Source organism: Gallus gallus, chromosome 7 (genome assembly GCF_016699485.2).
Source record: "Gallus gallus isolate bGalGal1 chromosome 7, bGalGal1.mat.broiler.GRCg7b, whole genome shotgun sequence".
Taxonomy (NCBI): Eukaryota; Metazoa; Chordata; class Aves; order Galliformes; family Phasianidae; genus Gallus; species Gallus gallus.
This window is the reverse complement of record NC_052538.1, coordinates 19,802,199-19,829,140: the sequence shown is the minus strand read 5'-3', so window position 1 is coordinate 19,829,140 and position 26,942 is coordinate 19,802,199. Positions and strand designations below refer to the sequence as shown.

Below are 26,942 nucleotides of genomic sequence, written 5' to 3'. Positions count from 1 at the left end.
ATGTAATCCTCTTTTATTTAATGGGTTAAAGCTTTCTTTCAAAACGTTTAGTTTGATGAACTGAAGGCTTGTTATATGTCTAAAAATTCATTACGTGACTTAATAAGATTGTTAAGTAAAAACATTCAGAAGTTAAAAAATGTCATTTAATGCTGCCCATGGAACCTTAATTCTGGCCGCATGTGTATGTACATTACGAAACACCAGTGAATTAACTTTTAATCTCCTTTGAGCCAAAAAGATTTTAAGATTGGAAGCTAAAGCACAAAGGGCATGCCAACAAATACAATGCCATGCTTTAGAGCAATCTCCGAACTAGCTCACATCTTCCAGAGCATACCCCTGCAGGGCTAATTACCCCAGATAGAAAGATGTGCTTGCACAGTTACATTGCTTCTGGCACCTCTGCATGGCAAGCTTCTCTCCTCCTTGCACTGCACTACACAGATACACTCACAGAAGTCTGAATTTTGAAATCTGAAGAAATTATGAAGTGTTTTTTCAAATATGATGCTTCAAACCTAGTTTGACATTGATTTTTCTCTAATTAGTTTAAGCCTGTATAGTCTGACCTCCCCAGAGTAAGGGTAGAAACATATCTCTTTCCTGTATATTAAAATAAAACTTTACAAAACAATATCAATTGCAATCATATATATATATACATATTTATTTATTTTAAAAAAGGTCTTAAAATCCCTTGTGAGGTAGACATAAAATTGTCCGTACTTTACAGAGAAGTTAGCTGGTGGAGGCAGATAGACCAGTCTGCCCAAAATAGTACTGATTTCACCCTGAGCTGTTAACAACTCCTGATTAGCCAATTTTCTTTGTGAAGGTGGGCACCAAAGAAGTGTACTCTTCCTAATTAGAAGGCACAGTAACATACTGAAGTTCTGTTCGAACAGCATTGCCTACACCCTCAAAGAACTTTATGGTCAAACATATACCGGGTGATATAATAAAAAAACTTGCCATTTTTCTGACAAGAAAATAGTGGTTGCTAGCAAAGATCTTGTAAGTCATACATCAACCACCTGTACCATTTAGCATGTTTTCAAGTAGTCTAGGATATCAGGTTTTTTTTGTGTTTGTTGCTGGTCTTTTTTAATTAAGACTACTTCTTCCATGCTTCTTCCATCAGTAATACTGAAACACAGAGGTAGCCTGTTAACTCATTTGTACACCAACCTAGATTTCATTAGTTTTACTATTTCGGTATAGTCATAAACAACCACACATTTCAGGAAATGTATTCAGATTTATTATTATTAAAAAAAAAAAAAAGGTTGTGTATTCTTAGCAAGATTTCAGTTTAGATTTTAATTAAAAGACCTGTCAGAATGCAGGAGGCAACACTTTACAGGGTAAGAGTGCTTTGAATATTTGCCAGCTAAAAACTCTTTCAAATGTCCAAAACCCATGCTCATTAAGCAATACTGCATTTTATGTGTTGATTTATCTTGTTTTTTTTTTTCACTCATGAAAACAGAAGAAAGCAGGCAAGGATCCTTGATGGTTGATGTCTCTCAATAGTCCTCACATTCACCTTTCTAAAGGTGAAAAGATACATACTTACTGAGTGGTTAGCTTCTCTACCAGTTGTACTGGCAAATACGTAAATATGAATGGAAATGATGGCAAAGCTTTCACGTGTCCAGGTAGACTACAGAAGACAACTCATTTCATTTGTCAGATGATCAGAAAAATGGGAATGCAACAATTTTCTTTTTTCTATGCCAATTTCTGAAGGAAGACAAGGCCTCAGAAGAAATCCCATTGCTAAAATAAATCCAAAAAGGTTTTAATTAAAACTACATTTTTGTAATTACAATTTGAAATTATATTCAAGGTTTAAGAGAGTTAAATTTATTAGTCTGTGAAGAGTTTTACAAGGCATTTCTAATGTAATGAGCTCAGACACCACATATGTTGCATCTTTGGTACACATTATGAAGAGTTGCTTTTTTAATGAGCTTTAAAAACTGTATTTGCATACCAAAGGAAAAGGTCAGTGATGTGTGGATCAAGTCAGTAAATTAAGTATCACAGCATTATGTTATTATGATCGCCTTCCACAGGCACACAATAACTAAACCATAGACTGTAGCTACCATATTCTAATGCACCCATTTACACAACCCTGCCAGTTGATGTGCACTGGCACTACTGTATCTTCGGTCCATCTGCTCTGTCCCTTGGCCAGGCCTCGTTCACTTTCCCTCCCCACTAATTCCTGCAGCAGAATACCTGGTGTGTCTGATGATAAGAGAACAAAAGCAGGAATGGACACAGGGCCAGGATTCAGCATGATGCTCCATCTCTAAGCACTACCTTCCACTACAGGCTTTACCCCAGGGCCAGGTCTTGGACTCATTATGATAATGAGATCAAACCTATAGGATAACAAAGCATCAGGACAGGAAAACATCTTTCAGTTCAAGTTCCATTCCACTTAAGCCTTTGTGCAAGGATGCAGAAGTATTACATCTTTTTCAAAATACAGATACCAAAAATATTTCTACTGCTATGCTTCAAAATCTCACTCCACCTTAACAGATCTTTATAATTGGAACACCTGGCAAGACTGGTTGACTTGTAGCTATATTGAAATGTGTAATTTTGTGATAAATAATAAAGTAACCAAAGAACCAACAGCAAATACATTCTTGACAGTTTTTCAGCAAAAAGAAATAATCATTGTATTCACCTTTATTTGTTCATTTTAAGAGCCAATGAAGTTGATCTCTTCTTAGCTCTAAAACAAGCCGTGTTACTTAACAGGGGGTATGTGTGTTAGAGACTGCAGATATACCTCTTTATGCATATTTATACATATCACAACCAAGGAAACAACGCTCCATCTCTGCATAAAGGTGTCAATCTAGTCATTAAGTTGGACAAAAATTTTAAGTAATAGCACAATTGAATACAGCTAACCAGTTATAAGTAGTTTTAATGATTTTTTGCTTTTTGAATGATAATCCTCAAAGTAGCATTCAAAAATATAATGCAAAATATTTATTCATTTTATTTACAAGTAAAATATGCAGTTCAGCTTATCCTTAACACAGTAAATTTTGTTTTTCTATGTGATGAATAGAAACTATAAGAAACATTTGAAAAGACAAAAAAAAAAGACTAAGAACAAAGAATTTCTCTTCAGTTATATTTCTGTAGAAGGTACACAATATCATTAAAAAAAATCTTTTACATTGGGAAAAAAGAAAAAAAGTCCAAGACAACACTAAAGAATTATATAAGAAATGATATATATATTTTAAAACCACAGAGTTATTTTGCTTTGACAATCACATAGTTCTTATCTATATTGAATGTACTTCATATTTTTTGGTAGTTAAAATTTAGAATCTTTATAATGTAACAGTTTTACCCTTCTTACTACACAAATTGCCTTCAGGAGAAAAAGTATTCTGGTATCTTCCCTTCCCTTTGATGAAGCAACAGATGCTTTGGTTAAAGAGGAATACGTGCACAATAGTGCTTTAACTTGCAAGGTAGTACTCCTTTATTAAGTTGGTAGAATTCCACTAGCTGGATGAGATCTGTAAATCTGGTCTGACCATCATCAAGGGTATAGAACAGCTTCCCATCATCTTCCAACTGTAAAAATGGAAAAACAAAATGGAATCAAATCCTCTTTTGATATGGTATTTCTTCATGATTAAAGTACTTGTTTGAGAAGTCTTCTTGTAGACCAAGGGTATTCATAATTTTATGACTATGGATAGAAAGAAAAATAAAAGAGATCATTCACAAAAAGATCAAGAGCTACAAAAATAATGTATTCTTTAACATTCCCTCTAAGATAGATCCATGCCAAAAAGCAAAGAATAGTTCAATAAGCATCAGAATACTCTTTTTGCACTGATAATATTATTTTACACCTTTGCCTTGGAGTGATATTTAGAGTTAATATAAATACAGTTTTTACAGAGTGACAACAAACAAGTTTCGACAACCTTAGCTCCATTCAGTATTCCATATAACTTCTATCTCCTGTCTCACTTATTTTCTAAGGTGCAATGTAGCTACACACCAGCGCATTGGTCTAATGGTTGAAACTAGCTATACAAGAAATTGTCTATCAAAAAATAACATGCTTGATGTAGTAATATGTTCCACCTGAAGAAGAAAGTACTGCTGCTGCTCGAAAAGTACATGCTAGAACAAGTGCAGGAAAGACAAAAGAAACTGCAAAAGGTAGCTTAAAAGAATACTACTGACATTCAAAATCTTCAACGTTTAAAATCCGTTTCTCCCTATACTAAGTTACTGAACATTAGTTCTCGAAAAATTTGCGTTGCACTGCTGAATATATAAATAGAAATATAAATGTGGAGGTTGGTAGTCCTGCCTGTGGCGGGGGGGGGTTGGAGATTCATGATCCTTGAGGTCCCTTCCAACCTGGGCCATTCTGTGATTCCATGATATATTTTCTCAATGTTTCCTCATAAGCTGATATATCTAATATCAAGAAGCTTCATTGCAATAGTGACTAATTAGCATTAATGTAAATAAAGAAGAGAGTAAAAAAAGATTTTAAAAAGGGAAATATTTTACAAGATTGAGAGAGTAATGAGCAGAGCTTTCTGAACTATGGCTAGTGCAGAGCAATATTTGCTGTACTACAGGAAGATGCAACTATCCTACTTCAGTACAGTGGGAGAAAATGTACTTATCTCTTACCTGTAATTAAGATTTCTCATCTGAAGCAGCTGTTGAGCTGTTTCATGATTCCTGGTTATTCTACCCCTTTCTACCAAGTCTGGAAGTAGTTTGCAATTTCTTTATTCTCAAACTTTGATCAATTTACGTCAGACTCTGCTAGTTAAGGAATTATGCAAGTGTGCATATATAAATTCCTGTGTTCCAGGCAAAACCATAAAATGGATTATCATACACTGAACTTCCCTTATGGAGTTTTTCTGCCAACACACTGAAGACAAGGAAGAGTTTACATTTCAGATGTCTGTTGACCTGGCCATCATTTTTAGGCTTTTTTTCCCTCCTCCAAATTATACCCAAACCCTTAAATTAATTACAGACATTTCTAATTCTCTGAAAAAAGCCATCAGCATTTTTCAAAATAAAAGCTCATACTGAATTTATATTGCCCGGGAACCTAACATCTTCTGCAAGTTAGGAAGGATGCAATGAGAGGGTATTTATTAGAAAAGGACACTCCTAGGAACAGCTATAAATCTTCCTTCACATGGACTACAGAATAGCTCAATTCAGGTTAGACTAAATTGAAATGAATTTCTATCATCTTGGAGTATTAGGATCGTGCTATACATTGAAGATATCAAACACTCTAATTTTCACAGTATTGGATCCCAAGCATTTCCCAAAAATTTTTGTTTTGAACTTTTTACAATCAATTCCCTGCCACCCTCCTGCAATACCTGTTGCACATTACTAATGTTAACATGATGTAGGCGTTAATGTAGGGAAAACTTGAACTCACAGGATGTACATCCTATCCAGGATATTTTTAATCTTAAGTCAGCTAAAATGTAAGAAAAAAAATACATTTAGAGACTGCTGCTTTGTGGTAGCTTCCTGCCACATCTGCTCTAAGAGAAAAGAATATCTGTTTCCTGATAAGAAAAAGTGGTGTCTTGAATTTAAGAGTTAAATGACATCTCAATGAAGTAGAGTCATACAGTATTTGTACAGAGTTCAGAAGGGTTTCTAAACCACACAACAGTTATCCTAAAGTAAATACTGGAAGCAATCACAGTCAATAGAAACAGAGACCTTAAACCTAGGATTCTGATCACTGAGTATATGCTGATGCTCATACAGGATCCAGGATATAGGTATCGCCTTTGGAGGAAGGGTTCTTGCATTGTTTGTGATTAACACAACAAAAATCCCAAACAAGTACATTTTACCTGACATTGATTCCCTCCTTTTCTCTTTCAAATAATGCTTCAGTCTTATTTTACAGGGGTTTTTTTTGTTTTCTTTTTTTTGGGGGGCAGGGGGGCAGTGGGGATGGGAGGAGGGAGGGGATACCAGGTATAATCCCTAGGTAAGGCATACAGAAATTTTCTGAATGACCATATTTGACTACCAGATCGATAGAAAAAGAAGAAAACAACACAAAACACTACACTGATTTCCACTGAGGAAAAGCAGAATCTCCTAGAAAGATCAGTAGGAGGAAATATGGAAGCTAGAATATTATTTGGTCTGGAAGAAAAGCTGCAAGTATTCTCAATTATGTCAAGCATCTGTGGCCAAAATAGATAATGTTAAAAGGCTTCTCATCCCAACAGAAGCAGTCTGAATAGAAAAAAAAGAAACATCCTGTATAAATTTCCTCTAGAGGAAGTGGAAAGGATGGGAAAGACTGTCCATTCAGACAGAACTGGATATCATCAGTGAAAACTGATGGAAATATGACTTTAACTGAAGAAATTCCAGCTTCCCTATAAGCAATTGGACTAAGTAAGCCTTTTTTGTTGTTGTTGTTGTTAAAATTGTCCTCCCTAAGAATACATGGACATGATTATATCATAATAACATGAACCATGAAAAGAGGGGATTAAAAAAAATGTTTAGTAATTACCAAATATTTAGACAGATGAGGCAGCGATACACATATACAGGTCAAAGGAATCTACCTAAATGAATGACTGAAAAGAAAAGCCATTATGATCTTTACTAAAATACAGTCTTCATGCAATCACAGGTGTTTCTATTACAGCTCTAATAGATTTGTGCATTTTTCCAAGATATTTATTAGGTAAACCAAAATGTAGGATTACACAATAATTGTCAAGATTTATAACAAATCAACTGCAAAAGTCATAAATTTTCAACACTAGAATATTTATGATTCAGGTGGTACAGCTGTTATGTTTAGAATATTCAGTATCTCCTTTAAAGCAGCAAAAAAAAAAAAAAGCACCACAATTATTTGATTGTATTGGTTTATAATTGTAAATGGAAACTGAAAATTTTACTTACTGGTACAATTTGAAAATGCTTTATTTTCAATCCATGACTCAATGACAGTACAAATGTTTTGGGGTTACTTTGGCTATCACGTACCAAGAACACCCTAAAAAAGATCGAAAATTTTCAGATTAAGATTACTGTGAAGCTTTTGTAAATACCCTCTAAAACTGTTGTAGTTTTGAAACAGTAAGCATTGTGAGAAGCAGAAATAATCTTAATTCCAAAAATCACGCTTTTCATCAGTATTCCTTTGAAAAAGTATCACTGAAAATACTTTTTCTTAAATTCTTTTTCATCTTGAATATTATGTGAAAAATATGCATGAATGACACTGCAGGCATTTGTTTTTACACTGCATAGAATTACAATGCATCTCTTCAGACAGAAAAACACCCTCAAAGTTTGTGCTTTGAACAAAATTTCTCCTTGGACTCTGACAGTTACCTAAACCTTAAACTTTAAAAGGAAAATTTGAAAGGTTACTATTCAACAGGAAGTCTACAGAAAAGGTAAGGCAAGACACACTAAAATGATTTTCACCTTACTCATACTCATAAAGGCATACTCATATCTGTACACTGTCAAAATTCCCAATTCCCACAGAGTCACGGTCTACTTTATAGCACCATTATTGAAATCACAACACTCTCAATGGTCAACAGTGTCACTGCAACTAGTTACTTGATTTCAGAGAGACTGTATACCTAGTTCTGCCATAACCTTGTAGAGTAATCTGGTGCAGATAAAGGATGAATATAATTTCGTTGGACTGTGGAGTTTGCTCTATCAGTAGAGAAGAACAGTTTGGTGGACAGAGGGAAATACCTGGTTCACAGCTTTGTAGTGAAGAGTTTGAACTGTCTGCATTATGCAGGTCTGGAGTGGGTACAGCTAACAAATGTACCAAAGAAGAGAAATGAAGGGACAGCCATTGGCAAGCATTCTCCTTTTTCAGGAAGCAAAAGAAACAGGCAGTGTAGACTTGCGGATGTCAAACAGTGACCACTAGTCACCTACTTTTTCCCAACCACATATCAGAAATGAGAGCACAACAACTGTATGAAAAGAAGGGATTTCAGGAGAAAAAAGGAGACAGCAAAAACTTTCAGTGGACTTTCACAGGATAACAACTTGTATCCAAATTACTGAGTACTTCTATTTTAATTCTAAATATTTTATGAGTTCTATTTTTACAACAAACATAAGAAAATATCTGAAATTAAGCAATTTCAAGTTCATAATGATTAACATTTCTACCAAAACACTCATTCAGAGTAATTCAGAATGCTGATACTAATTAAGTTATGAAAGAGGGATAATTGCCAACCAACTATACAACAGTAAGATAAGGATCAATATTTCTCAATACATTCAGGCTCTCCTAATATGCTCTCTCTCACCATCTAGTGGCTTTTCACCCCTTTCCAGGACTAAGAACTGGCTTTGTTTTTAATTTAGAAAAAAAAAAAAAGATAAGCATGTGCCATTTTCCAAATATCCAAATTGAGTTCTCTATACACAAACACCATGATGCACATTAAACAATATGCAAAGTAATCTCAAAGTGTATGAACAAATGCAGGTGGATTAGGATTTTTGCTGTCATTTTGTTTGTTGGATAGGAAAGATGTGCAACATTTTTCCCCTTCACATAAAAAAAGGTCTTTACTCTTTCCTAACCCTATCAAAACTAACCTACTTTAGTTGAAGAACCTTTTAAAAGATCACCTTATTATGAAGAAAGGGCTGCAGTTCACATAATCTTAGAAATACTGGTTGGAGGGGGAGCTTTTTAGATGTGCTGGATGACTCCAAAAACATTCTCAAAAATATAAAAGGAATTTTCTGAATGACCAATTGCATTTTGTTGTGGGCCTTTTGGAAACGTTATTATCTCATTCATCTACTGAGGGCCGATCGGTTTGCAATCCTGTCAACCACTTACCACCAAAAAGTCTTTAAATGTAAAGGGGTAAAGTTCAAAATCTGCAATGCTGCTACATAAATGCCTTAAAGAATGTTTCTTCTACATCTAGACAGTAGATCCAAAAGAATTAAGGTGTGCTATAAAGGAGTATGAATTTTGCAGTCTGTAACTGTCATTTATTTATTTCAACCTCTGAAATCTTTATTCCTTTCTACAATAGTCCTTTCACCTTCTATTAGGCACATAAACAGTGTATTTGTTGGTATATATGGTATATGCTATATACATAGAAGATCTCTGCTTGGAATCAGCTTTACCTTTTAAGCACCTTAAAAGGTTGAACTTGAATAATTTTTCTCCAGCTGTACATGCTGTGATGCATTTATGTCTTCACTGTAGTTCGTACGTATGCCAGTTTATGATTGCTCATACCACTATGTTATAATCAGTTCTAAACAGACCACTCAGGATTATCGTCCCCACCAAAATCACAGTGCTTATCTGCAAATAGCTCCAAGAATGTTTCATTTAATAACTCACTGAATGTATGAGGCCCAATTTTACACAGGAGTGTAAAATTTAAACAGGAGTAGGAATAAAAATACAGAAATGAAAAATATCAGGATTTGATAATGAAATATATATTCTGTCATTTTTCTCTGAATGAATATTTAAAAGAGAGAAAAATAGAAGTGATTAGCCTTACCCTAATATTTAATGTTTACCATTAAGGGATAGCAGGATCCTTACTCATATTACAAGTAAAGGCATACTTTTTTCCAATGGCTATCCCTACACAGTTCATTTTGGAATAAGGTCAGGCAGCTTTCCGAGTTTCCTTCACTCTTTCATCACTAATAAGAGATACAAAAGACACCAGTGCCCAAGTTGATAGGTCACGGAGAATATTGTGCAAATACACAGCTCAGATGCTTGGCTCTGAGAGAACACAAGTAATCTGTCAGTGACAGAATTGAAGTGTTAGATCACCACTTTAATGCTTCCAAAAGACATAAAATAGAAACCAACTGATCCCCAGATAGCCCTATATAAAAGAATTTTTATTTCTATTAGGTAAGTGCAAAATCTTTCTTCCTCCATCTCCCTCCTACAATAAAAAGTAGAATTGTTGGCTAGAAATATGTCTCAGAAGAGTTATTTAAAGAATTAGCTTACCCATCTACAAGCCCATGCTGTAAAATAAGTCTCTGAGCTTCATCTCTAGAGATTTTATGATGAAACCATGACTGAGATCTGTGAATAGCTGTAGAAATAAAGGTATTTTTAAAATATATGTTGTCTTTATTGAAACAACTACTGCATTATTTCTGTAATGAAATAACTCACACATACCCATGTTAGACATGGCAATAGGACTACCATGCGAGTTGAGTCGTAGACACCCTCTTCTCTGTGTGAGAAAGAATTAAAAATTATTTCAATACTTTTTTGTTAAAAAAAAATTAATTAAAATCAGGAAACGTTATTCTGATAAAACAAAGACGTTTGTACCCGCCAGGCTAATCCTTCTTCAACTGCAACTGAAAGGGCTTCTGTTGGATTTTCTATAATTCTGCTTCTGTGTCCTGAGAAATCCATTGCAACTAAAGAATTTTCTGAAATACTTCTCTGCAAAAAAAGAAAAAGTGATTTAGTTTGTTTCTCTATTTTATTATTTTAATTAATGATTCATGTTTCCATGTTTTAAGACAGATCTTCTGAGTAAGTGTTATGTTTTATAAACAGCATTTAAAATATATGCAGTATTTCCCACCGCAGCCAAACTCATTGTACCCCAGGTACACCCCTGTATACTGCTACAAAGCTAAATCTCACAGTTTGGCAGGACAAATCATCTTTTTTGCAGTACTCTGATAGATGATGAATGCATACTTTTAACATGAATTCTACTTACACGTGTATGGTAACTATTACTAAGCTGTCCAAGAGAAAAAGATAAAATAAGAAATTCCTATGCATAATCATCATATAAGCAAAGATTTAAAGTATTTTGCTGTAATTTCTGTATTTACTATAAAGAAATTTCCCTCAAAGTTTACTACATTTAAACACCAGGAACAGCCTCTTCTACGCAGATTAAGTTCTATTTTAATACTCCCCTTCAATTTCCTAGCCATCACAGAGCAAGCACAAATTCAACAATTATGCAATCTAGTATTTTTAAAAAATGCTTGGTTTTTGTTTTTTCCTCCCAGTGAATATCAAGTTTGTAACAACAGAATAAAAAGAATTTCTAGTCTTAAAGCTCACTGAAACACTACTCCAAAATTCAGGTTAATAAAAAACTTGTTTGATACTGATTGTAATGTCTCAAATGTTGGCTGGCACTGGTATGACAAATAATTAAAAGAACATTCTAGAATTCTGTAAATTGAGGTAACATCTAGAACACAGGAGGCCCAGATTTCTGTCCAAAACCAAAGGAGCTCTGTTTTGTCCCTGTACAAGGGTGACTAGAAACAGAAGGCAGTAATTCTATAGGTCACTGAAGTCTAAGGTCTGAGTAACTGTGACATGTAAGGAACTCACCAAAAGTAAAATAACAGGGCAAAATAAGAGAGCGTCTGACTCTAGGAGAGAGGAGGGAACTTCTTGCTGCTGGTATGGCTATAAATTAATCAGGAATGTGAAACCTGAAAATACTTTCTCTATGAAACACATTCATTAGCTTGATCACTTAATTCTTGAGTTTATCAAAATTTCTGTTTAATTCACAAATTATAGGCAAGTATAAAAATTGTACCATGCTTACTCCTAGTTATATATTTGGCATTAGAATCTGCACGAGCTATAGTAGATGTGGCTGTGCAAGATGAGACAGAATCAATAATGGCTCTCAGACCCATTATAGAAGTACCAGCTGGCTATCATTAGCCCTTTGTAACAGACAGTATAAATACAGTCAGTATATTAAGTGTAATTTTGAAGCCATGCTTATCAGCAATATCAGAAAACAATGTTTTTGTGAATCCCCATAAAAGCAAATATACATCTTAGGTGCTTTAACAGCAAGAACTACATTAAAAGATTTAAAAAAAAACAACAAAATCATCATAATGGATCCTGGCAACAAGCAATTTTTACACAATTTAAACAATAAAAAGCACAAAGTGCTATACATCACTCAAAAAACAAAACAAAACAAAACAAAAAAACAGACTGGGATAATTAAGATAAGGTATTAAAAGGACAATCCGATCCCAAATTATCAAATTATCTGGACTGGAGAGACAGACAGATCATCAGTCTAAAGACTGCTATTCCTCCAAAATCCAGTTTTGCCAAATTATGGTGTTCCTCTGAGCTCCAGGCAGTATTACATCAGATTAAATCCCATTTAAATAAATAACCATTAGGGGGGGGGGAAAAAGAAGCATTATAGTACACTGAAAAGGATTTGTTAAAGCTTTCTTATTCATCATTTTCAGTTTGTGTAACCTTAAACACTTCATTCTTTTTTAATGCATTTACAGTTCTGCTACTTTTTTAAAATCCTCTTTGACAGTGATAATAAGCCAATAAACTCCCCAAATTCTGACTATTTGACAAAAGAGAAAAGCCTGCTGACTGTTCTGAACTGCCCAACTTGTATTAAATAAGTAAACGAATTAATTAGCTCTCTCATCTACCCTGATGTACCTAAAGATTTCACACATTCAAAGCACATTTAAAATTCGCAGGATCAGGTCAGAAGTGTAACAGACAAAAGTCACTTAAAAATAGTATGATTACAGAAACAATTTATTTACTAATGGAGCTGCTGTGGAACATACCATAGGTGTTACACTCAAACGGCTGCAGCCACTTCTACCTTGATACGGTTGCATGTAATTCTGATACAGCTGCATCCCATACTGGAAACAGAAAATAATACGGTTAGCATTTTAAACCATAAACCTAAGCTGAGTAAACTTTCTTCCAGATGGAAAATGCAATGCTGTGATTCCATGATTTTTTATCATTATAAAAATAAGGACAAATGCTGTTAAGATAACGAAAAGCACAACATTGTTTTTGCTTTAGTTTTTCTAAATGTACATTCTACATGAAATTCTGCTCATTTAATACACAAACTGACCTATGCCTATTTTTTCCACAAACAAAAGCATTCTTAAAGCATCTTGTGTGTTCCTGTAGCTTTGTTTGCCATTACCAACAGTGTCTCTAAATTCAGCCAGGTTACATATAAGTGCATGTGATATCATCCCCCCCTTACAGTGATTCCAGTAATTTGGCCTGTCTGTTGAGATGGAAGTTCAGCTTTTGTTGTAGAAAATTGATACTGCTACTGCATGGGAACCTATAATTATGCTATTTCTCTACTTCACAGTATCAATATTTCATATAGTAAACTTAAGAAAGAAGTTAACTCCACACAGGAAAGTTACCTTAAACAACCTTATTGCTGTCATCCAACAGGTCCTACTTTGCTCATCATCTGCACAGAGTTGTTTCAGGTCTCTGGTTCCTCCTGATTTGTTAGGCTAGAAGGCCACAGCACATTTTTTTTTTTAGCATTAATGCATATCTTGAAGATAATACCTGTTGAAATAAAAGCCACTAATTCTCCTATTTTATAATAGACAGCTGAACATTGTTTTCAAAAGCCTTAAAGAAACTTAAGCTTACCAAAAAACTGTGGCTTGCTTTAATATGTATCAGAATGATAAGCTTGTACCTTAAAGCAGAATCCATAGCTTGTTGGTGCTCCAGAAATCTTTCTGCCTGTCAAAGACATGTATATATCACTATTGCTGAATTCACAGAAAAACTGCAGATGCCTTGGCTCCTATAAAGAAGAGCAATGTAATACAGTTAGACTATTTTTAGCCAGCCTCTCCAGATAAGAAACTCAGAACAGTATAGTAGTTATCCTGTTCCAAAATAAGGTCTTATATCTCGGTTTTAACTGTGACACTGTCTCATGAAATCTAGAAAGAGGCAAGTCAAAATTCACTTCCTAATGCAGAGAACAAATACCTTAAACTAGTCAAAGAGTTCATTCTTTCAGAGAGAGAGAAAACCTGAAGTGTAAGAGGTTTCTGGTAAAACATCTACTAGATTCAAGTCATAGAAAGAGTAGAAGTTGGAAATTTTGAGAGCAGTGTTCATTTCAAGCATCAAAGTATACTTCCAGAATTTGAAAAATAGCACACTGTAATAATTACTGTTGAGTATTACTTGTAGCTATTACCTCCATCTTCCAAGATAATTGTAATTAAGTCCAGGAAAAAAAAGAAAAAAAAAAGAAAGAAAAAAAAGAAAAAGAAATTGTTGAAGGATGCAAAAGTAGCTCAATTAATACCCTCTGGTGGATAACACAGAAAATTCAGAATGGTGAAAAGCACGTGTTTTAAGTGGTCTGCATTAGAAGTGTCTCTCATCCTGTTTAATATAATCAGGCTTAATTCCTGTCATCAAAAGTTTGAACTAGCAAATGAAAACTGAACAATGATAAAAATTTGAGAACTCTAAAAATCTTCCCTTAAAATCCTTTTAAACATAGGTTTTTGTTTAACTTACACACTGAAGTATTGTGCTCATCTTTCAGAGCATCTACTTGCAGCCCAGAATTTTAACTATTATAAAAAGATGCTCTGTTCACTGATTGGAAAAATGTAACCAGAACAAAGTAAATGCAATAGAGAAAAAGAAACTACATTTTCCTGATACAAAGCTTTTCCAATTCTGTATCTCAACCTCTCTTTCCAGTTACAATAGATAAAATATAGATTGTTCTCCTTTTTAATCACATTAAGTTAAAATTTAAATTGGAATTAATACTGCATCAAATGACAAATATATATACACGTGCTCTAACTTCAGAGTTCTTCCCTCTGTTGTTTTTTTCCTCGCCTTACCTTAGATGTACCTTTAGTGGAAAAATAAAGGCCAGATCTTCTCAAAACAAAGTATAATTTTTTCCATGATTTTTTTCCCTGCTCTTTTGCATGTAAATAACCATGAACCTCAGGATACGTGCTGGAGTTTAGGAACATCTGAAAGAAAATATCAGCCATGCATTTCTCTTTTTATCTGAAGTGGTCTTGCTATTTCATTACCATATTCAGACAAGACTAAGAGGAATACACCGCTGAAGCCACTATTACACCACAGTAATTCAGTTATTGGCTCTAACCCCATTAAGAGTATCTCTCATTTAAGGCATACAGACTATTACATAACTCCAAGGTATGCAAGGCAAGCTACATATTTATATGGAACATATGGTTTGAAATGAGAACATTAGTTATGCAATATGTTGACTTCAGCAACAAAACCAGTCTAAGAAGTTCTGATCCCGTATCTCAGACCCTATTTTTATAAAACTGCAAATCAATGCTACCAACAGAAGGAAAAAAAAATGACATCTCTCTTCACCCTCCCCTGCCTGTTACAGACCAGAAAAGGGAACTGATGTGAATTAAAATTAATTCAGCAAACAAAATATCTATATCACAAATCCACACACGTCTGGAGGACACTACCGTTTTCAAAAGAGGAGGAAACATAAGGTCTCTGGACCTTATGTGAGGCTAAAGTGGGTGCTTTAGTTGTACCAAGAGCCACAACAGGTATTCGCTGCCTGCATTCAAGGTCATGTGGTGGAGAGTTTTTAGCTGAAAAAATCTGCATCAAGAGCAAGATAGGAGGGGTTTAAGGTCTCAGGGGGATCAGCCCTTTTGCCTCCAAAACCACAGGTTTGCACCCTCACAAACCCTTGGAAAGGCAAAACAATATGGACGGACAGAAGTTAACTGATGCACTGAGAGGAGCTAATGCATGCACTGTCTCTGCTCAAGACATTCACTGACTTCTGCTTAGCCATTTTAGCCAGACATTGTTGTCAGAGAGCAATACAGCTGTCACCTTGTGAAGAGCAAGTATACAGTTCTATTCAGTCTACAAAAGCACCTACAAAATCTGTCAATAGTGTTAACTGTATTCTAATTCCATTTAACATATTCAATTCTGTCCCACTTCATTCAGTAAAACAAACCAGAATTATGACTCACAACTAAACATACTAACCTAGAACTTTTCAATTTCTGTGTATGCAAAGGAATTCACATTACTACTACTCTCTTAAAAGAATTTTGACCCACGCTGGCCTGCAGTAACATAAACAATATCTAGGCTTCAAGGAAAAAGGGGCTTCCCTGCTGATACCTGCAGTTTTCCTTGTTGCGTACTCCTCTTATCTGCTGCCACTTCCAGAAAATCTAAGCTGATTACATGAAGCAACAGACTCCCAGGCAAGAGACTGGCTGGCATCAAATTGCAGCAAAATTATGAAGTGAATGTGATTTTGAAAGTACACCAAGTCTTTCACCACTAAATAATGGTGTCCAACTCAAATAAACAAATATACTTTCATTTTTATTGTTTTCCTACCATGCAGTCAGATGCATGTCAGTACAAGTAGAACATCCCAAACTGATTGAATGCAGCTGTTACAAATGCAGTAATAAGGGCAGGTTTCATGTGACAGAGGAGTGCCCAGAATATCTAGCCCGCAACTGAGAATGCATTACGAGAGTTTCACTGCTATTCATATGAAAAGTAAATTACAAGACTAGGTAAATCCATCTACAGGCGCTGCTGTCACATAGCCATGTACAAATACAGTTTAAGCTATTTCATCCACACTGAACCTGTTAATTTTCCCATTTGCCATGGATTAACAGGTTCACTGATGGTGAATACAAAATACTTTTTCAGAACTGCCTTTAACTCCATAACGAAGTTCAAACCAAAACTTTAGGATATTCTAAGATGGTCAATCTATGTAAAACCAAAAGAGCATCTCTCTAGGTTGCAGTATCTTTGCAGAAAAGAAAATGAGTGCTTTGCTCTCAGTCTGCATGAGCATCTTCCCCAAAATTCCAGTCATAAAAGCTTCCAACCAGAAGCACAATCAGGAAGAACACATTTCTTACGCAGCAGGCCAGAGTGCAGAATAGTACAAACCTCAGTTTCAGCAGTCACTTCTGTACCCATGCTATCAATGCTATCAAAAGTAGCAATATTGCTAGGAAAAAGGCCAATTCTGTATCCATCTTTCTTTCTATGACAGTTGAAGACTGAGAGAGAAAATACCATTAACGGTAACAAGAAATGAGCGGAAAATATATTTCAGAGTGAGAACTGAATATATTCAGTAAATACGTAAAACTAAATACAGTAGAAAGCAAAATCTTTTGATTTTTTTAACGGAAGAACATACAAGATTAATGTCTATTGTGAGGGAAATAGATTGCTGTTTATGCAGAAAAAAGAAAATGAAAATGGGCCAAAAATACGGAAGTCTTTCATGTATGTAGAAGAAGTGGGGAGAGTTAAATGATGTTATGTTGCAGGCAAGAATTACTGGTTACACAACATGCTGAAATAAGTTTGTGCCCTGACTCTCATGCAGTGAAATATATAGCGTGATATGTGGGGTGTGTCAAATGTCACCATGTCTTTCAGATACTAATATATGACAGCACCAAGGACTGGATTATTATTTTATTTACTCTAAGACCAACAAACTTAAAACCAACCTGAATAACAAACAAAACCAAATAAAGAAAAAAGAAAGCAAAAAGAAGAACAAAAACCAGTGCAACAGGAAAAACATTCCACTGTCTTAAATGAATACAGTAGCAAAAAATGCAAAAAATACTAGATGCCACGTGAACAGAATAAAGATCGAAAGCTGCATTCTCAACTACACAATTTGTTTGTCTGCTTTCAGACACTAAAGACATTAATAATGCCTTCAACTTTTTCAGTGGAAGAATGGCTGCGCTGGGGGAAGAGAACAATGTTTGCTGAGGTCAATGCTTCTCAAGCAGGTACACACAATTTTGAGAGTTAAATAAAGAAGCTGTTATTTTCCTAAGACTCTGTGAATTGTGTTTTAATTTGATGACTGATTTCTTCAAAAATGCAATGACTGCTGTCCATGACCTAGTCCAAGGCTACTAGGAAGGCAGAGGATTTTCCTCTGAACATGCTAATAAATGTGAGGGTCACCAAGTAAGGAACTGATACTGATGTGCATTGCTGCCTCCTTTAGACTTCAGTCATTCTGAGGGGTTCAGACTGGGAGAAAAGCCAGCAAAGCCCAGCGTGGAAGATGGCAAAAGGGAATGGGCAGGTTAGAATATGTCTGGAAACTGATAAAAGACTGTAATTTGTTGCAGGGGTATTCCAGTATGAAAACTGTACCAGAGTCAGACAAAAAATGATCAGGAAAAGAGGAACATGCTGCAGCAAAGGGCTTAAAAGAAGAATGCTCGAATCTTAAATCCATGAAGACAAAGAAACAACTGAGAATATGGAGAATGAGATGGAGATAGAAATGAGATGGAAAAGGCAAAAGGGGAAGACTCTATTGGTAATTTTAACTTTCCCAAAATTTTGAACATTTGTTTTTGTAATTCTGTTATGTCTTTAACTTAATTTTTCCATATGTAACGTTCATGCTTTACATTTATTCAGAAAAGATATATGCTACTTTCTTTAATTTATTCCATACCATGTGAAAGTTTTTTGTTTTTTTTTTAATTGCTCTGGAAGATGGCTTGGACAGGTGCTACCTACAGTAACTCTCTAATATACTCACACTATACACAAAAAGCTATTAGAAAGAAGTAATGAAATTGGTCAATATGAGTCTTGAACTCTGAACTTCAAGTCTAACTACAGAACTCGAATAACAATCATATCTATTCAACAATCAAGAAGGATAAGTCTATTCTTAAAGTAAAAGTAGAAAAAAAAGCATAAATGCCCAAGTAACTTCAACCTTCCATAATGAAGTTGTGTCATCACTGCATTTAAATGCGACTGTCATCCTGCATAGTGAAAAAAATGGTAAAAATTAAAGATTTTTAAAAATACACAATTGGAGAAATTTCATTCTAAAAAGAAATGTAAAATTTTGATCCCATAAAATAATTTTAGAAGAAATTCATTTACTTCAGCGAGGTTAGGATTTCATCTAACAATGAAGAACTCAGTCCTGTCAATACTATCTATGTTTTGCTGTCTATTCATTAGGAATGCTGTCTTGAATAAGAATATGAAAGGATCTAATGCATGTATCAGTGCACATCCAAGAGCTGCTCCAAGAAGCAGACCACATTTTAAACAAGTCACAAGTCCTATTTAAAATTATGTGCAACAAGTTTCACATCTAATTAAATCAAGTGAATGAATTTGTTGCCCAATGAGAGTTACTAATTCTCACACAAAAACAAAAAAATCCTCAATACATAAAAATAATAGAATATTTCATTGTCATTGAGGCCTCTGATCAAAATCTAAATACTGCATTGATTTTTTATTTTAAGGCATCCTACTTGCAAAAATAACTTAATGTGTATTCCAAATAACCCAAAGTGACTACAACTAGACACGTGCATACAGAACGGTCACACTCTAAGCAATATAATTACATACTTCTTTACTTTTTAAGGCTAAGGATCTTTATAGTCAAGATTAAAACCGCGTCTTGTTACACATAGACATTTGGCATGTTTCGGAACTAGTGATTTTATTTAGCACGTGCTAAATAGAGAGGAGACAGCTATACATTTTGCTTTTTTTAAAGGCCATTTAGATGTTCTGATTTTAAGTCATGAGACAAAAACACTTCCTCTTTTGCTTTCAATGGAAGTCAAGAAAATCACACTTGAAAAACATTTTACTTGCTTACAGGTCAATCCACAAAAAGCTATAAAAGTATCAGGAGTGATTTTTTAATCATTTGTAAGCACTGATTTGTTAAGATTAATGTCTCCCTTGATACCTGACCAAGCACATCACAAATAATAATGCAAGACCATTAACTTGTCTTAATGAAAGTTTCCAAGGAAATAGTAACCCATTGTAAACTATCGACTGAAGAGCTTCTGCTGAAACAAGCATGGCAGCTACAAGTCTGAGTGGGTATTTATATCTACTAAGTTTTGTTAGCCCAAGTGCAATTAAACACACAATAAAACATAAAATAGCAACAGATGAGGGATCACAAGAAATTTTTCAAACTTAACAAAATTGGATATAACTATACATATTTAGAAGGATTCCCAATCTGATCCACAAGCCTTGCACATTTTCCACATATCACATATGTTCTACTCTGAGGGCTGAAAGAGGTTCTGTGCAAGGGTATGAATGGCAAACAGTTTCATCTTAAAATACTAAAATATGAGATTGTTTGCAAGCAAAAAAAAAAAAAAATTCTGACAATAAAGGGGACAAGATTCAATGACTAAATTAAATGCTTGCATTAAACTACACAATCTATTTGCTATGTAAACAGGAAAAGTGAATCAATTTTTATCAGATATGCAGCATCTTTTGATGTTATAAAATTTTTATTTAAATTCATAAAAATGATTTATATAACACAGTATGCATCAATTACATTTTATGTGGAACTTTTTAAACTACATTTGGGGGTTATCTATTTGCTAGCATCCTCTTTTTTATACATTAATATTATAATACATATATAAATATAAAATATTTTATATTATATACATATGCATATATTAATGCATAAATAAGAGAATACTAGCAAATAGATATATACTAGCAAAAATATATATAAGGATATAACTATTTAGTACAGATGAATGCCATGAAATTTAGTTCTTTAATGTTTTTCATTTACTGGTAGAATGTGTTGTATAGATGCACAAAAATATCTTTTTATTTCCATATTACTTTTAGTTCTACCTTAAAATCTCTCTTCTTATGTTGCCTTTCCAATCATTCTTTATCCCCAAAACTCACACACAGGGTTGTTGTCTTAAGACCAGTGAAAGTTCTTCTATTAATTAAATTTCCTAGTGACAAGCAAACAAGAGTGATGTGTATGTTTCCACCTTTATTACTCATTTTTCCCCTCTTTCAGAAGTAAGATGATGATCCCTGATATGGTCATTCTGTGAAATTATTCCCACTGTAAATTAAAATCTTGTGTCCACTTAAAAGATGACTAACACTGAGTGACCTACCATTTTTTTTTTGTAAGGTTACAGTAGCCATCAAGCTAACAAATCATACTAGTCAGTCTAAATTTTCTACTCATTAAGTTCAACCATTTAACTCTTTTTTATATCCATTTGTATCACATTACCAATTGCTCAGTATTCTACTGTTGTGCTGCTGTATGTGATAATTATTTCAGCACTACAATCTTTCAAGAAAACTGTTTTACCTGAAAAATTCAACACAGGTACTAACCACTATTCTTTACTGCATTTTATCCATTTTTGTGATATTTGATTCTGAAAGAATGTGCCAATTTCCAAGTATAGGCATATAATAACTGTCTGGAAGGGATACTTCATACTTCCTAAGGAAAATAAGTCATTAACCATGTTTTGAGTTACACAAAACCTACCAACAGATTTCACAGTGACAAAGAGCTATGCTCACCCAATATAGATAACTGTGAATTCCAAAATATATGGTTCATCTCCTCTAAAGGTTACATACCTGTAATATCCCAGAGTGTTTTACAGTTGCATTGGTCTCACTTGAAAAAGATATCATATGATCAGGAAAAAAGCTCTGCAATGACAATAATTTGTATTAAAGTTCTGTAAAAAATAAATATTAAACTTTGTTTCTCTTTTGGATGTTTAAAAAAAAAAAAAGCTTACATTAGCATCCTTCCTAAATGTGTGACAGCCTATGTATGTATTATTTGTTGAATAACTTAGAAATGTGAGAAAAAGCAAGTGGGTTTCACACAGCAGTGCAAGTCATATTGCTGTACCTGGTCCTCAGTGCTTTTCTAGTAGTAATTTCTACTGCTGTTGACAAATAAGACTTGCCAGGGGCTTCAACATGCTACAAAGTAGGGATGATACACACCAACATGCTGGAAAACATGCTTTTTTCTATTATTTTTATTACACTAGAATCTTCGTAAAATATTTTATAACTCCTGTTAAGAGAGAACAAGTCCTTTCATGTTTTTTGGGTTTTGTTTTGAATTGTCTACTTGGAATTATATGAATAAGAATCAATACTGAAACGTGACTGCACAAATACGGAGAGGTTAAAAAGTCCACATTTAAGAAAGTGCCAATTTCATTATCAATGGAAGCACCAGCAGTAGTTTATGGCACAGACCTACAGGTGCTGAGGTTCAATATAACCATGCAGGTATGAACCTGAAGAGACTTACCATTACTAGTAGAGTTTTCTCAAGGCTTGGGAGGTTTTGAAGCTAACACTCCCTTGACCACCCAGTGTGCACTGATTTTCATTTTTAATAAAGCTGAACTACTGTTAGGGTTAATTCATATTAACTCATTTCTAATAAAGCATTCTTGCTACACTCGGTACCACAGCACTAACAACAACTCAACAGGAACAGCAAGGGCTTCGATTAGGCACAGCTGCTAGTGGTATTCACAGCTGCATGCTTGCCATGCTTCACAGCAGGTTCTGTTCACTGGTTAACCAATACACACATATTTACTCTTTGAAAGCTTCTCTAACTGCAGCTTAGAATTTTTCAATAGTACAATGATATCTGTTTGATATGGAAATACACAATTTCTCCTGAGAAACACACATGGAACAAGAAAATACCCTCAAATCTCTTCTATATTTTGCTGTCTCAATATTTACCTTTTCAGTTACATAATTAAAGTTCCCTTCCACTTTTCACTTTTTAGCTACTCATTCTTGTTTGCTATTTCTCCCTTTGACATCTGAAACAAGCTGGTCATGTAAGAGTTAGCATTAGGAGTGGTCCAAATACACCATGCATGTGAGTAACCAGTTGGTGAGCTTCTCCTTCTACGCCACGACTGCTTCCATGGCCTTTGCCATCAAGCAAGGAATGAATCAACAGTGTTAACCTTTGCCACGTCTCTGAGTTACAAGTTGTCTCTGCTCCCTTTCCATTCCTAATAAACACTAACTTTCACTTCACTTTCACTTACTCCTAATAGGTTATGGCTGCTCGTGGCCTTTTGTGTCAGTTGCCATTTAGCTGCAGCTCAGAAAGGCTGCCATTGGGCAGTGCTGGGCCATAACATTCAATTTTCACTTTAAAAATAAAATAATCTTTTCTACAGATGCCCCTCCTTGTTCTGCTTCATTTTATACTTTATATTTTGTTGCCGCATGATGGACACTTCACTCAACTTCAAAAAATTATCATCCTGCCATAGGTCTGTGCGCAAATTTCAAGGAAGGTCCATGTCTCTCACTTTGCACCTCTCCCCCAAAAATACATCATATATTTTACAACTGCAATAAAGTTATTGGCCAACACCTACATACATTGCAGTATATTCTTATGCTCATTATACACCTTCCATATTACTCCTTTAGATTCACATTACACTAACAGCTGTACAGTCTACCTGTACGTAACAGAAAATGCTATTTTGCAGGAACAGCAAGTACACCACTTCACATATAAGGTGTTATGACTTACCACTGGATTTTTAAAAAATTCATATTTGGCATAATTTTTTCTGAAATAAAATTTGTTTTCCTCTTCCATCCCCCAGTTTGACTGGACTTCCATCACTAATTCATGGTCTTCTATAGGTCTTTCTATAAAAAAAAAATATATATATATCATAATGATATTAATCCAGCACATAATCTGCACCTAAGAGCACAACAGCAAAACATGAAAACACAGAGATCAGATAATTAAAATAACGTATGTTACAAAACATTAAACAAGTAATCTGAACACAGTCCATTAATTAGGTCCATGTTACACCAACTTATTGTTCCACTCCCACTGAATTGGGCTCAGCTTCAATGTCTGAGGTAGTTCATGTTGTGGTTGTTTTTCTTGTTTGTTTCCATTGGTTTGTGATTCTTGTACACAGGGTCAGTACCATTATGCTAACCAATCCACATGTTCCATGCAACAGAATGCAGGCAGCTCCTGCCACATGCTGCCCAGGGCAGGAGATCATCTCAACAACTCATCTCTGTTCACGCTGCCTGCAACATCGGGAATGTCTTTCTGACACCTCTTTCTCTAATGCAGCATTCATAAACTGCCAACTGTCCACAACATGGAAAAGATGCTTTCTTCCTTGGGCCATGTGATGTTCTGAAGCATTTCTAAAACTGCAGATGCACGCAGGGCATTTCAGCATGTTAATGCTTTTGCACAAGCCAGGGATACTGAGAACTTTAGCAGGTGTAGCACTAGCGTTCAAGAAAAGGGTAAAAGCCATGAAAAACTAAAAGGAAAACAAAACAGAAATCTAAAGTCTACTAAGTGAGTCCTAAAAATGTGCAGTTTGGTTTCGCAGCAGGTAAAAGGGAACAGAAGAAAAGACAGTTCGGTTGTTTGTACTTTATGAGCATACTGGAGGAGAACAGGAGGTCAGAATCACTGTTCTCACCATTTTAGATTGCTCCTGCAGCACATACTGTTGATGGAATTTTTCAATTATAAAGCAGTATCATATGCACTTAAGGTAAGACATAATCTAAGAACCTTCCTGTAGATGTGCTGTGCAAGTTTAAGGGCTGCATACTCTGAGTAATGCAATGAGGCTGTTCATAGTGTAGGTTTAAGAACAAAATGTATTTCTTCCTGCCAATTATGGAGTTTTGACATCCAATTCTGATCATTCTTTCAACGGGAAAAGGCAATTATAATATTATATATATATTATAAAAATCATGCAACTCACGCAATATTCTGATCACATTTCCCAGACTTCATTTCATTATCATAAGAGATTTATGATACACTTTAAGTGAATTCTGATGCTCTGTTGCTCAAACCATATTAAAAACAGTAACAGAAAACAGGGTAGGAGGTAAACTAGTGCTGTTTGGGATTTTTGATTTGTTTGTTTTTAAACTTCATTGGGCGTAACATGAAATTAACATAATAATAAAGGTAAAGTTTTTGCAAGTGGTCCTTGCTAAACAAAGAGTTTGGCAGAGTGCAGCACGCACAACCTTCTAAAAAAAATAAACCTCAAATTTCAAATATCAAAAATTAAAAAAAAAAAAACACAACAAAGCCTCTTTGAACTATAGCATCCTTTTACTATCTTCTCTTGCCTCCTCCTTCATCAGTCACTGCGTCATGCTTCCACACTGTGAAGCCCGGTAAGTAGTAGCCTGCTGTAGCCTGCAAATCTGTAAGCTTCTTCAGGAGGCTTCCAGCTGGCAAGTTTAGAGACAATATGCTCATAAAAGTAAATTTTACCTTAATACAAAAATATCAAGCTCATTACTAGCAGAAGGCAAAGTAAACATATGATATACATAGCAAGTAGGGAAAAGTTAAACTTCCATTCAATTTAACTCATTCTTTAAGCCCATAAAGATGGAGTTTAAAGATCCTATACAAAACTTGCATTTTGTAAAAAGATCAAATGAAGCAAATAAACCAATCAAGCAGCAATTCAAAAAACACAAAAATATCTCCCCCAAAAGAAAGCAGAGTACTTTAAAAGGTTGGACAGGCTGTTCTACTCCAAAACACATTCTTCAATTGCAAGGGGGAGAGACACTAAAGAATTGAAGACCTTACATAAAAAGAACATTTTTTTTCTTTTCAGAGAAAGCTCTCGTCTAGGATGACATTTAAAACTCCTGAATGCTTGGCATTGTGACATTTAAGAAAATACCATTTCCTCAAGAGTTACTTCTTGGTATAAAAATAAGACATTCTGCATCACCCCAATGGATGGGTAAAGATGCTGTTGTTTCTTTACTTTTAAGGCGTAACATTACAGAATATTTTACAATTCATTCAACCCATTTTGTTCAAGGAAGTGAAACGCTGAGTTAGTACACCCCAAAACACAGTCCTGCAATCAAATCACTCATGGTGCCACGAGGAAGCTGCACTTTGGTTTAGCGAGATCATTTTCTCTTCCAACTGACTGGAGTGTTCCTCCTCGTCTCTCTGCTGTGTCTTCATTTTCACTGTCTGTAACACAACAATCACCTGCTACAGTCCTAAACAAAGATCCTTCTTAACTTTCTTAATGAAAGAAGATTCAATACTGAAGTGCACAGCAGAACAAATTTAAAGTGGTCTCCACTCTAGCTACCCAGCTGGAGGGAGGAGGTGGTGAGATAAGCAAAATAAGCAAGAAATGCTTTTGCCCCATACTATTGCATAGGTAATGCTTTGTGTGATTTCCCATCTGGGGAAACCAAAAGCCTTCCCACAAGCTGCCTACATGAACCCAGACAGCAAACACAAGCAGGAGAGCAGAAGTGAAAGGCGGTTATAAGGTGCCCGGCCAAGGGACTCTGGTCTACCCAGAGGAGCCTCAGAAGACGTGTTGAAAAAAGCAACAGAAAAACTGCTCACTTTCACAATATCCTCGCTGGAAAATGAATAAAATAAAAAATAAAAAATCAGGGTAAAGAGTACTCTCTTTGCAGAAGGAAACAGCTATGGAAACAGAGCTCGCTTTTTCCACAGCCTGCCCTGCACAGGGAATGGCAACGGAGGTGGGATTCGGAGCCCCAAGGTACGACACGGCTCATTCAAGGCACGCCCCGGCTGCCTCCAGCAGTCCTAGGCGAAGCGGAGGAGTACGGCACCTTTGAATTCAATCTCCTGGACTACAAGGCCATCTGCCGGAGCACCGCGCCCCAATCACGCCATGTACAGCGCTACAGTAACGGCTCCACGGGCACCGAACCACAAGCCGCGGCTGCCGCCCGCTCCGGAGCGGCGCTGAGCGGAGCGCGGGCGACACCCGGCGGCCAGAAGGGGCGCGGCAGCGGCGAGCGGCACCGCAACGCCCCGAGGCCGCGGAGGCCGCGGAGGCCCCGGCGCCTCCACGCGGGCGGCGGGGCTGTGCTCTCTGTTGGGCCTAACTTTCTTCCTTCTTTTCTAACCTTCACATGCAGATATCTCTGCGCACAGATGAGGACGCGCTTCGGTGATGTAATTAATGTCTATCTTGATTACAAGCAGAACGCTGTGCTCAGCTCACTGAGATCCTATCTCAATCCTATCTAG

General features: G+C 35.5%; 1 protein-coding gene across 10 annotated transcripts in view; it reads right to left on the bottom strand.

Annotated features, from left to right (window-relative positions):
• Window positions 1-2,676: 2,676 nt before the first annotated feature.
• The window catches only part of GRB14 (growth factor receptor bound protein 14), a 68,175-nt gene continuing 43,909 nt past the window's right edge, over window positions 2,677-26,942 (bottom strand). For all 10 annotated transcript variants that reach the window (XM_046943817.1, XM_046943819.1, XM_046943818.1 and 7 more), the window contains 11 exons: window positions 23,406-23,527; window positions 21,443-21,517; window positions 14,803-14,940; window positions 13,620-13,730; window positions 13,330-13,425; window positions 12,715-12,795; window positions 10,433-10,549; window positions 10,274-10,331; window positions 10,097-10,184; window positions 7,003-7,096; window positions 2,677-3,624 (listed from right to left, as the gene is read on the bottom strand). In XM_046943817.1, coding sequence (XP_046799773.1) covers window positions 3,478-3,624; window positions 7,003-7,096; window positions 10,097-10,184; window positions 10,274-10,331; window positions 10,433-10,549; window positions 12,715-12,795; window positions 13,330-13,425; window positions 13,620-13,730; window positions 14,803-14,940; window positions 21,443-21,517; window positions 23,406-23,527 — 1,127 coding nt within the window. In that variant the 3' untranslated portion in view covers window positions 2,677-3,477. The remainder of the gene's footprint in view (window positions 3,625-7,002; window positions 7,097-10,096; window positions 10,185-10,273; window positions 10,332-10,432; window positions 10,550-12,714; window positions 12,796-13,329; window positions 13,426-13,619; window positions 13,731-14,802; window positions 14,941-21,442; window positions 21,518-23,405; window positions 23,528-26,942) is intronic.